The sequence below is a fragment of the Mirounga angustirostris genome, unplaced genomic scaffold, assembly GCF_029215605.1.
Source record: "Mirounga angustirostris isolate CCGP_5_RB_7025 unplaced genomic scaffold, mMirAng1.0.hap1 SCAF_12, whole genome shotgun sequence".
Taxonomy (NCBI): domain Eukaryota; kingdom Metazoa; phylum Chordata; class Mammalia; order Carnivora; family Phocidae; genus Mirounga; species Mirounga angustirostris.
Window position 1 is genome coordinate 85,559,283 of NW_026991720.1, and position 13,273 is coordinate 85,572,555.

General features: G+C 40.0%; 1 protein-coding gene across 1 annotated transcript in view; it reads right to left on the reverse strand.

The window, feature by feature from the left end:
- Positions 1 to 13,273, reverse strand: part of RELN (reelin) — a 530,360-nt gene that overhangs the window by 2,266 nt on the left and 514,821 nt on the right. The window contains exons 61-63 of the mRNA XM_045864852.3: positions 11,329 to 11,548; positions 9,088 to 9,285; positions 8,377 to 8,475 (exon numbers count right to left, since the gene is read on the reverse strand). Coding sequence (XP_045720808.1) covers positions 8,377 to 8,475; positions 9,088 to 9,285; positions 11,329 to 11,548 — 517 coding nt within the window. The remainder of the gene's footprint in view (positions 1 to 8,376; positions 8,476 to 9,087; positions 9,286 to 11,328; positions 11,549 to 13,273) is intronic.

Here is a 13,273-nt window from a genome sequence, read left to right on the forward strand (position 1 = left end):
CTTTTACATAGTATGTTATACTAGGTATTATATTTAACCATATTATACTAACATTTGTAATATACAAAAGCCTTTAAAATGAGGGTTTTATAGTTTGATCATTAGAAAATTTGTAATAAAATGTCTCAAAGGAAAATATATAAAGTGAGTGTCATCAGATACGCTTAATCAACAAGCAACAACATCTATACTGAAAACCTGATAAAAAGACTCACAGTGATGTATATTTTATAAAATAAAATGAAGTGCTAATAACTTTCTACTCTAGGTTTCTGTTTTATCAAAATGCTAGAAACTATAGAATGGAAGCTAGAATATACTCTGAAGACACTGTAGAGAAAAAAACACACAACAATCAGGTTTATCTTCAGTCACTTTACTAGCCCTCCTTCCTCCCGTGCTGTTCAGTGCTACATGTATTAACGAAGTCATCGGTTTCAATTCCATAGTTGATGAAATGAATTTATCCACTATTTATTATCAGCTGTAAGTACTAATTGCTGTCTGGTTACAAAAGAAGGGCAATGACCTTTTAGTCTTGAACTAATTAGTCTTGAACCAATCAAGTGTTAGAAGAATCCTGTTACCTCTTTCATCACAAAATGCTGGGACTGGCACTAGCCATCTTCCTCCCAGCACGGTAGGTCACCTTGTAGCCCTCTTCCCCTTATTATATATTACTATATATATATGTTATTATAGTGGCCCCCTAAACTAGCCTCCTCATTCTCTCTCCTTATGAAAAAAATGCTGCTGAACAGAAACCATGAGATCCTGAGAACGTACCACTGAATACACAATGGTATGTATGTGTGTGCGTGTCTTCCCACATACATAAGGTGCGTTTGGCACACCAGCCTCAGTAAACTTTCCCTCAAATGTTGGCTTTACTTTGGTAACAAGCCACTCACGATCCTCTTGTCTGGGGAGCCACATCTAAGTTAACTTAGCCAGATACTTCAAGTCCTCTACATGTTTCATCTTATTCTGTTTGTCCTTTCTTCCACAACATTCCCATACAGACTGCTCTATTCAAACTTACCCCGAACCTTTTCCATCCGTCTCACTGGTCAACCCCTTACATCACTTCTTAAATTGCTACATTTTTTTCCAAGTATCACATCTTATGTATTGCTCACTGAAGGGATTGCCCCCCAACTTTGAACCCTCATAGTGCTCATCTTCTACTTTGAATGGAGATTGTGTTCTGTTGGGGCAGTGGCCTGTCCCCCATTCCCCCCACCCCCACACCACAGAACTGAGCCTCCTGCCTCACCCGTGGGTGGTCAAGGCATGTCTGTTGAACTTTTGGTGACTTACTGATTGGATTCCTGTTGTAAATCATTACTCTTTAACTATAAAGAATAATTGCAAGGTTAAAGCAATGAAAATTATTCTGTTGAAAACACGTTTAAAGATATAAGGTACTCAAAGAGAATTTAAAATAGTTAAAATATTTTACATAGAAAAAAACTTAGAACATTCAAGATATTTAGTTATCCCAATGCAACCTAGATTGACACGAAAGTGACCTCAATATATGGGAACAAAGGAACATTCAATTTTTAACAAAAATTGATGTGCATGTTTAATGGCTTTAAAGCAACTTCTCTAATAGAACTATTGACTCATTATTCTCCATCACTATTTATAAGAAAATAAGTATTAACAGGTTGCAGATCTTTAATACCTTGACAGTCCAGCTTACATCTCATTAGAAGGCATTTTGATTCATTGGATACCCTTTAATTTTGAATAAATTTAAATATCAGCAGCATATCTTTGGATCCCTGAGAATGTTGATGCACACGTCTGTTTGCTAGAGATGCCTCGTGTTTATCTAGTCACATTCAAAATGGCCAGATTTTCAAAGCATTCTTGAAACTAACTAGTACTTTCATATGTAAAATATAAATATTTCTGGAGTCTGTTTAGGTCGGAATCTAAAGAAGCAGGTTTTTCCAGTTCATAAGCTTTTTTTAAAATCAAGCACCGTGGGAAGCTATACCAAACTGCTGTCTGCCTCTTAGGCCATTTAATAAACTGATGTGGTCATTAAACAGATATTGTGGCTTCTGAAATGTCTAACTTACAGGATTGGGCACTCTTAAACAAGTTGAAAGATCTCATGTTTACTTTTTTTTTTTTTTGTGGAGCCTGTTTTTGTCTCTGATACATGTAGATATATAGCTACAGATAACCTTATAACCAAAATAATAATAGGTGTGATGGAATTAAGATTTGTTTCTCCACTGTAATTACAGGGGAAAGTAATTTTTTATTACCAGTCCAATGAAGGCAGGTAATGTTCATCCCAAGGCATATCAATTACACTACTTGACCTATCGATTTGCTCTGGCTGTGCATTGAACTTGGTCCATTTTTAAATTCTCCTACTGTCAGTCATTGAGCGAAGGGAGAATGAATATCAGTGGCATCTTGGAAATGCTAACTTAAATGTTCACTATCGCTGAGTGAGTTTAGGGTCTTAGATGATATGGAAATATAAGACGCTTCTCTGTTTCTGCATAGGAAATACGGATATTGCAAGAATTTTCTTTTCTTTTTTTTTTTAAACATTTTATTTATTTGACAGAGAGAGGCACAGTGGGAGAGGGAACACAAGCAGGGAGAGTGGGAGAGGGAGAAGCAGGCTTCCCACGGAGCAGGGAGTCCGATGCGGGGCTCGATCCCAGGACCCTGAGATCATGACCGGAGCCAAAGGCAGACGCTTAACAACTGAGCCACCCAGACACCCCGGATATTGCAAGAATTTTCAAGAATGACTGTGCTCTTTTGAACTGTTACTCCTCATTGGAGCCAGTATCTTAGGTCATTAATCATTATGAAAAAAATTCTATTGATTTTTAATGGGTTCTTATGGAAATGGGGAAGACAGAGACTTGGTAGAAGTAATCTGAGATCATAGAAATGTAAGTATTTTTACTGATCTGTAATTAATTTATTTATTACGAAAACATATGATACAATAAATAACACCTCATATGAATGCAGAAATAAGAATTCAGTGAATTGTCACATCTTCCAGAGAAATATTGGTGAGGGTCAGATGAGAAGCTGCCAATCAAACTAATCAATGAAACTCCCTTGCATAGAGGATGCTGGATATTTCACTTTCAAGACCATGCATTTTCAGGAAGGCCACACAGAAATAAGTGTAGACTCATATATCTCACAAATGTTGAAGATTTCAAATCTATTTTCTCTGTTAAGTGGTAAGGAGAATAATATCTGGTAACATGTACCTCAGGGAATTGTAAGGACTAAATGGAAACTTCTAGCATAATATGCAGATGATTAATAAATGATAATCATTTTAACTTCTTTCCTAAGTCTTAAAGTATCTCCACTAGAGGATAAATGCAGTTACCTATTAAAGAGGGCAAATCTTACCTAAGAATAGGATCTAGAACTCACCAATATTATGAATAAGTCCACTACCTTCTGCCAATTCACTTATTAATTTAGAATAAAATTAAAAAGTCAAGTTACCCTCACTCATCTCCAGCACAATAGATCTTTTGAAAGATACTACATTTAATCAGAGCCCCTAGGTCTTTTGCACACATTTCTGGTTTTAATTTCCCCTCACAAGTTTATAAACTATGAGCACTTCAAAAGCACCTAATACAGTCCCAGACATAGAGTCAAATTTGTTACCCAATGAAGCAATGCTGATTAGCACTTTGTCTACGCCCAACACTGCATATACATTAGAGAACTGCCACAAGGTTGCTGAACCCTGAGTTTACATGATATAGGTTTCAAATGTCCCAGTGTATCTCAATGTCATATACAACTTTGTTCTCACAATTTTTTTTTTTTAATTGCAAAGGTCTTTGACAACACTTCTCTTAATGTAGGTAACACTGATGAAACTATTGGTCAACAATTACCCAGGATTAGTAAGAGGACTTACCTTACTCTAGTGGAAAACCAATGACAGCAAATAATGAAATATAACACAAGTTAAAAAATGCCTTTCAATGCATGCAGCACTGTGATTAGTCATAAAAGTCTGATCAGGTTTAGATGCAATATAGGATTTTTCATCTCTTTTGAAAATAAAAATTAAAGAAGTTATTTCTTATTCTTCTACACCTAATATATACATATATTTAACTTTTTAATGTAATGCAACATGCAATATTTGCTCATAACCGTATGTCAAGGTACATGTAGCTTAGTACTACATTTGGCATAAATGTTGCGTATAAAGTATAAATACGAAAGTAGTAGTTAATAACTGACATTAATTTTGCTATCTGTTTTTTCAATTATTTACATTTTAGAAAAATGCTTATTTCTGAATATATTAAGAAATGGGCTTTAAAAAATACAGAAGTCCACTACATCAGATAACACAGTCAAATTAATAAAGGATAAATATGCTTTGCAACAAATGTACTATGCTCATTTCCATAAATCATTTGTGCCAAAAATGACAGTATTTTGATAATGAATAGCATGAGGGGATGGTCATGATGGTACTCATATTATTAAAATCTGATAGATGCGTTTAAGACCATAGTTAGCAACATATTGGTTTTCATTCCCAGTAAATGTGGTAAAAATTCACTTCTTAGTAAATCAATTCACAAAGGCTCTTTACTGAGCAATTTGCTTTCAAGGTACACATGCAAAAATTGGCCCACTTCATTATACACATGACAGGTTGTGACTTAAACACGTACACAAAAAAATGTGATGTGTGAATGAAATGCATAGTTGGGTGAGGGAGATTCTTAGGATAGAAGGATGAGTGCCCAAGAGAAAAGATTAAGACCAATAATTTTCTTTTATCCTAAGAAGAACCCCACCAGCATGGATCTTGTGAGGGGTCTGCCCAAGTGTGTTCACAAACATTTACTGAAAAACGTTCTACGCTAGCAAATGAATTCAGAGAAATTAGGTTTCTGACATGATTGTCAGTGACTGTGTTATGCTACATCGTTCAGACTTTACAGAATAAGGCCTTTTGGTAAGCTAGTGAGGCTGGGAAAAAAGTCATCTGTCAATTCAGTCCATCTGTTTTATGCCAGAATAGCAGGGGCCAGTCATGAAGTGCTTTTCATGGGCAGGTTTTATTGAAAAACATCACGAGAATGAAAAGATTTCACTCTCAAACAAGCATAAAGCATAAGTAACTTTGCTTGTTAAATGATAAATGGTGCTTTTTATCTTTATGGTGTGGGGACTGTCACTCTGTACATCCATATTTATGAAATGCAAATCCTTCCCCATGGAGCATGTTAGAATTAAGCCATGAGATTCCACATTTATTATGTATGTTGTCAATTTAGGATGCATTCCTTAAGCCTTGAAATATTTTCAAAAGTGCTGAATTTGTTCTCATCAAACTCTTTTCTCTTCTTAGTTAATATGGGCAGTAGTGAGGTTAAACTCAAGATACCATGCATGACCACAATTTTTCTTTCTAGGGATTTTTAGCATGTGTCCCTAGTGCACATGCACAGAAGCAAAACTATGGTGATAAAGCTAGATTAGGCCAGTCTGCACTCAGAAAAGAAAATACATTCTAAAAATGTAATGGTTTTCCAACCATTAGTTGCAAAAACATATTAGCAGCCCTCTTTGCAGTAATGAGTTAGGCAGGGCTTGTATCTCTTTAGATTTGCATCCCAGTCTCCTCTCCTGTCCACACTTGAAGAGTTAGCCATACTAGTTTATATAACTAAATGTTATCATATAAAAGTATAGTGAATTCAAGGATATTTTGAATTATTAGGGGTATATGGGAGTATTCTATCTATTTCTAAATACACATTCACTGTAGCAAAATTAAAATTAGCACTATTTGTGAATCATGAAATTAGTGTTGGATAGCTCCTCTGCGCCTCATTTGGTTGAAAGACACTCTGGAAAATTATTTTTCTGAATTCTCTGGAACTTTCTTTTTTATTTTAAGCTTATCAAATGAGTAACTTAAAGTAATTTGTAGCGCTATCAAGGGCATATTAATTAGTAAATGCCTTAAAACTTTTGACTCTTCTGAAAAGAAGTACTTTGAAAGGGTACAGTGATATAGAAATGTTAAATCCTAAGACAAGAGCAAAATATCAAAACGATAGTTCTGAAAATATACTTTCTCTGTATTGGTATTAAAAGAAAAGGAAAGAAAACCAAGCGACTCCTTTAATTTTAACAAATTTTAAAACGTCGTTAAAGAGATAGCATTTGCTTTTAAAATTACCTGTGTAATATATAAAAATAAAATTATATGGTGATATGCGTGAAGCTGTAAGTTTTAAATTATTCACTGAAACTATTCATGTGTGGTGATGCTCATTCCTCACTCAAAATGTTTTAGTGCCCTGAAAATCCGAGAGAACCATGCAAGGTAAGAGCAGACAGGTGCCTGGTAAGTGATAAATTCTTGAAAGTACTAAAATTCTGGAGATGGAATCAAAGTGAGGTCTTTACAAATACAGATTATTTCTCCAGAAAAATACCGGAAACAATAGGTATGATTGATATGATAGATTCCAGAGAATCTGAACTTGACTCTTACAGTAATATCATGATGCTGGTGGCTGCTTCTAAAAATTAGTATCAACACCAGGCATTCCAGGATAGGGAACAAAGAACAGAGTTCTGCTTCAAAGTTGCAAAGGGGTTGTTTCATACCAGGGGAGGATATTTGCACAGCTGAGCCCACCTGCTCTTTAATTTTGTCTAAGAGAGGGTATTACGGTGATGATAAGCCTCTGAAATCCAAAACCAATAACTGAAATTGCTTGGCTGGGTGGCAGGAGAAGAAATAGCTACTCGCACATATGATATGTCTACCCCAGGGCAGTATTAGCTGCCTTCTTTTGAGGACTGTCAGGTTTTGAAGTTTCCATAGAAGTTGGTAAGGCTTTGTCAGGCACAGGAAGCCCCATTAATGTAAACTGACTTGGCAAGAGACTTGAAAGATAAAAAGTGTTTATTGACTCTAAATCTGATTCTCAACCAGCTTATTAGAATCACCCGAGGTGCTTTTAAAAAAGACTGATGCTCAGGTCCCACTGTAGATCAATTTAAAATCAAATCATCTGTAGGGATGCTTCTTCCAAAAGCTCCTAAGTGATTCTGATGTTCAATTGGATTGAGAAGCACTGCTCTGAAAGGAGAGTAGTTGGGGCAGAAAGGTTGTAGGGTTGGTTTTTGGTCTATCTGGACATATCTCTGGCCTTACTATATATATATATGCATTTTAGAGCCCAGGTTATATTCTATTCTCCTGGAAGAATGTGTTCTGAGGAAGTCAACGTCTAAGTAAAACATCAGCCTCATGTATAGATCCAAATGAGTCTGGACTGTTTTTAAACTTCAACTTTGTCTTGTGGAGGCAGAGCCCAGCAAGTTGTCCAAAGCAGCAGAGCGCACAGTGGGGGCTTGTGTAGGGACCAGGTTGCTCTTGGATTTGGGGGTTGATATGGATGCCATGCAAGCAGGTGCCTCAGTGAAAACTAAGACGAAGGCTAACTCAAGACTGAAAAATTCAGCTCATGGCTATGATCGAAAGAAAACAAATCTGGTAGTTTGCCTACCAATCAATCATTTAAGTTTGCTTTCAAAATGACTGAAATCAGCCAAAGGACTGATTTCATTTTCGGTCTGGTAAACAGAATGAACATTTGAACCTATCTACCGAGAAGATTCGCCTCTCCTTGCCAACCACATGGAGCCATCAGTCCGAACCCGTCGAGACATAAGCATTCCAGTTCTACAGGAACTAGATCGTTAGAGAAAAAGCAAGTCATCTCTCTGCAGAACAGTCAACCCGGCTAGGCGAGAGCAGTGCCAACTTTATTATATGGGAGAAACCACGGGGGAACACCCTCCACGTGCTCGATCCTGGGGTTGGTCGGGGGGGATCTGAAACCACAAATTGCTCGCTCCAGTGGCCATCGCGTCATTGCACGGAAGTATGCCTTGGGCATCTGTGGCTCAGACAGGTGTTTGTAACTGGGCGCCTTAGCTAGCAATAGAGCCCTTCTCTCTTCAGGATGTCATGCCATCTCATAAGGCAACCCAGATGCGGCAAAGACATTGTTTCCCATTTACCTCGAGACTTCTGTGTTACCCAATTTCACTAATATGGTCAAATCCGCAGATACGTCTTTTGCTTACTGACAGTAGTTTTCTAAGGCATATTAAATTGCTTTGGGGACTTTGCTACTTCAGGTTGACTCGAGCTACAGATTGCAGTTGCTGAAGGGCGTAGGCCAAAGTCTCGCGGGGGCTTCTCATCAGGAACGGTTGTTACTGAATTAAGGCGCGTGCCATAGCAAAAGAATTTCAAACCTTCCCGAAATGGACATGGGACGCTATGTATCAGATACTCACAGGACGACCTCCACATGGTCCAAAGCCCATTGATCATGACCTGTTCCATTGTGGCGAGGTTGCCACCAGCGCAATAAAACTCCTTTCATCCGTGCCTCCCTGGGTCACAGAAGGACAAAGAGGTTACGCGCTGGAAGACAAAACTTTCTGGTATGCCATTTCCAGACCTCAAAGGTAACAGGCCAGTCTAAATCAACACGACTGAGGGTACGGAATTCGGATTTGCTTAGGTCACGGTACTCTTCTGAGCAGCATTAAGTTTTAGTGGCGACTCAGGGACGTGTAGTCCCTTCCCTCTCCCTCCCTGCCTCCCCGGGCTCCGGCAGCAGCTGGAAGGAAGGGCACCGAATTCGGCCCACGTACGGGCCATGCCTTCCGTGTGACAGGCGCTGCGCTCGAACTGGGGGTGCGGTGCCGAACCAAAGTGACACCGTTGCCTGGCCGCAGAAAGCTTTCAAAGGAGTGCACCCCGAAGATGAAAAACGTTCTTCTCTAAAGGACTAGAAATACCCGCTAGAGAAAGGCAAACAGGCACGAGGCGCCCCTGCGTTCAGCGACACGCTCTCTTCCCTCGTGCGCCTCCTCCCGGCCTCACGGGAAACAGCAACCCAGCTCTGGAGCTCGGGCTGCGGCTCGGCTGCGCCCCCACCCGCTGGGCGGTGTGGGCGCAGGAGCTCGATCTCGGCGATCCCCAGGGCTCGGGCCACTTACAGGGGGACGTTGTAGGACACCCTCTGGGCCTGCGTGAAGTCCTTGGGCTGGTGCTGCGCGATCACGTGCCAGCTGATGCCGCCGTTGACGCTGTACTGGAGCAGCACGGCCTTGTCGGCGGCGCGCGGGCCGCTCACGTCGCTGTTGCAGCTGTCCGTCTGCGCACTGCTCCCAATTTGCAAAACAAACATGATTTTGCTGAAAACACAGGGAGACGCGCGTCAGCGAGCAGTAGAAGAGTTATGCTTTCCACTGTTTTCTTTTTAACCTTTGCTAATTTCTGAGGTCAGAGAGCAGAAATGGAAGCATCCAGTCTTAGGACTAAGGCGTGTTAATAAAAAAATGTATTTGTATTAACCTTTACCTCCTACCGATGAGAAGTCATCTCAGAAGGTGGGTTTTCTACACCAAGAAAACAATTTTGACTTTCAAAAGGCCTGTGCTCTTCTTGTCTTAGAGTATTTTGCCCCAAATACCTTCTATTCTCTGGAAGGTAATGTGGGCCAAATAAGCATGAGGACATAGGACCAGGAATAAAACCAGGATATTTCTACTACATCCTTCCCCCCGCCCCCCAAATAGCTCCAAGCTGAACAGCATCTACACAAGGATAGATCATCATGTCTATTTTAGGAGAGGATGTTTGGAGATCATAGCGGAGGGAAAACTGAGTTGGACATGCAGGCTCTGGACCGTGTCTGTTACTCTGTTTGAAGTGTCATTTTGCTCCTCATGGTCATCCTTGCCCTTAGAAGATACAGTTGGTTTTTTTTAAAGATTTTATTTATTTATTTGACAGAGAGAGACACAGCAAGAGAGGGAACACAAGCAGGGGGAGTGGGAGAGGGAGAAGCAGGCCTCCCGCCGAGCAGGGAGCCCGATGCGGGGCTCGATCCCAGGGCCCTGGGATCATGACCTGAGCCGAAGGCAGACGCCCAACGACTGAGCCACCCAGGCGCCCCAGAAGATACAGTTTTTAAACATAGGAAATCTACCCTAATAAGAGTCCTAGTGATTAGTAGAGTAGTGCCATTTACGGGACCTGGTGACATAAGGCAGTAGACTTAACACTTGTGAATGCATAAATTAAAACAAACTTGCTCGCACAACATGGCGTGCAATTGTTCATTAAGCAGCTGCCTGCAGCTGTATATGGGGTCCAGGGAAACATCAGGCTGTCCCAGATTAAGTCCATCTTTCTGGCAGGAAAACACGGGATGGGTGAATGTAACTTTTGGTACCTCCACAGTTATCACACAGGACTTCATTGTATTTTCATTGTTTATCATACCAAAAGACCCTAAACTTGCCTTTCTGCCTCTGAAAATACATTACTAATATTTTCTAATGTCAAAAGCCTTAAGTAAATGTCTACATTTTTATTTAACCAAGCATCTAATTCTCAAAATCCTTGTAGCTCCTGAACACTCTGCAGCAGTCAGTGAATACTCTAGTCCAGTATTTTGCAATCTTCATAAAGCCTTGGAATCTTTTTTTGAATTACACAGACAAAAGGAGGTGGCAGAGCTGGGAATGAGCAGGTGGGGAAGGAAAGCCAACCTTCCTGGGGTCTCTTTTTCTTCCCTGGTCGATTTGCAGTCTCTGTCCACTCTACTCGGCATTAATAACCAGCTCCAAGAACATGTGATTTTTTTTTTTTTTTTTATAACATGTGATTTTTAAAGTTCCCGTCCATTCACTGATCCTCCATTTCCATTTATTGTAACTGCATATGCTAAATATAGGTATATAGGTCTGCCTGACTACAAATTTACTTCACATATACATTTATATTTACATACTTGCAAATAGTCAACATGAAATTATCTATATAGGTTATCTACAGCCAACTTAAAATTTTTTCATTACTTTTTTTAAACTTCATTGAGACATAATGGACATAAAACACTGTGTAGGTTTAAGGTATACAACATGCTGATTTGACTGACTTATCAGTTCTTTATATTTGGCCATTTCTCCTGGCTTACGACTATGTCACCACCACTCAGCCAGTGTACGTAAAGAAAAACAAGGTAATTCTACAGTAAATTGAAGGAAAGCAGAATTCTGAGTTGTGAAAACATACACTGCTTCCTCCTACCAAATTCAAGTGACATTTAGGTCTCCACGGCTTCGCGACACCCATGCCGTGACGTTCACCCTTGTATTTAACAGACAGCGGGAAGTGACCAGTCTTGTGGCCAGTTCTGTGTCTGAACCACAACACGGAAGTTTGGTTACCTTGCTCGAGTGAGATCCAGAGGCTTGGTGGCCGCCTGCCTTATCTGACAGCCGTTAAAATAGAGTGAGTCTCCATGGGCATAGGGCGTCAGCTGCCCGCAGCCACTTCCTATCACCCCACCTTGAATGGTCTCCCAGTTTGCTTCAGTGACTCTTGCTGACTCGAAATTATCTTTGATATAACTGGGAAGATCATGACTGAAAACAGAGCAATCGTCACCTAGAGGGAAGGGAATAATTGCAAAAGTTAGCGAGAAGCAGCAGAAACATTAAAAGATGAAGGATTCGATCTTAGGCTTAGTCCGTTCTTGTTACTGTAAGAATGACAACATACCAAGCAGATACAGACTCCCAGAAATAAATGTTTCTTTTGTACTGGAGCAATTATTGGCTTGTGTTCTTGAAAAAAATCCCACTGTGGGTGCTACATCATGTAGGTGCTAATGTACCTAGTGCTCACGTGAATCGATTGGCTGGGCCTACATGTTCATCAATGATGGGTCTTGGTGGAGAGCTCTCATGCTGGCATTAGAAACCAACCTAATTTCTTTCTCCCCAGTATGCTTTTGTAGCAGAAAATAGGATAAGGGGCGCCTGGGTGGCTCAGTTGGTTAAGCGACTGCCTTCGGCTCAGGTCATGATCCCGGGGTCCTGGGATCGAGCCCTGCATCAGGCTCCCCACTCCTTGGGGAGCCTGCTTCTCCCTCTGCCCCTCCCCCTGCTCGTGATCTCTCTCCTGCTGTGTCTCTGTCAAATAAATAAATAAAATCTTAAAAAAAAAAAAAAAAAGGATAAGTCATGTTCTGGTTCTTCCAGCTCTATACTTGATTTTTGGGGGCAGAGTCTGCATTTTATTCATTGTTGGATTCTAGTACCTAACACAATACTTAGCACCTATAAGATATGCAATAACAAGGTCATATAAATAAATGAATAGTGAATAGGCTGGAAGAATGAGACCACTGAGCTGAAATATGGGCATTTAAGGCATAAAATTAACAAATGTGTATATGTTTGCATTTGCCCTTGATTTGAACAGCACAGTTTCCCTAAACATCTACAATAGTTCCAAATCAAAAGGTCATAGATCTGTTGGAGCAGGAGAGAGGGCAAATTCCAGACATCTGGGACTCCTTGTGAGACATCTGATTTGTTCATTTGCCTCAAGTTCAAGTTCTCCAGCTAACACATGGACAGAACCAGCTGGTCGCAGGGGTAATGAGACCAGAAGAAAGAGATCATGGCTAAGTAATTTCTGACATGAGAGATGTGTAGCCGTCTACATTAATCATACTCATTTCATTTGGAGGCCAGGAAATAGCATCAACCAAGAAATCTAAATATATTCTACTCCCGAAGTCAAATATATGGATTTTTATACTGTAAAAACTTCCCTTAGGGAAGTTGTATAATTCTGCTCCTCTTTGGATAAATCCTCAGTTATGAGACACAGCAAGGTGGACTGGAAAGAACAACTGGGTAATGGTCTTCTTTCTGATACTGACTGGCTGTGTCATCTTAGGCAAGTCACATAAGTTCCCGGAGTCTCAGTTTCTCTACCTGTAAAGTGGGAATAATTATATTAACCACAGCTAACTTACGGGGATATCGTAAGTTCTTAATGACTCTGCTGAATAAATTGGCGGACACTGTGTAAATAGTAAAGTACAAGGCAATGTAAGAATTCATTCAAAAAGGATTCATTGGGCATTGCTATATGCCAAGTATTGGGCTCTGAGGATATGATGGTGATTATGCAGACTTTGTAACAATAGAAACCTGTCTGAAACCTTGCATCAAAGAAAAGCAGGCTGCAGGCCTTCTCTCAGGCCAAGGGAGCAATTTCCTATGATGTCAGGAGTTGAGTAGATACTCGGTCCCAAATCAAGTATTCAGCTTCTAGAAGCCCGAGCAGTAAAAAAAAATATATATATATATTTTTGAA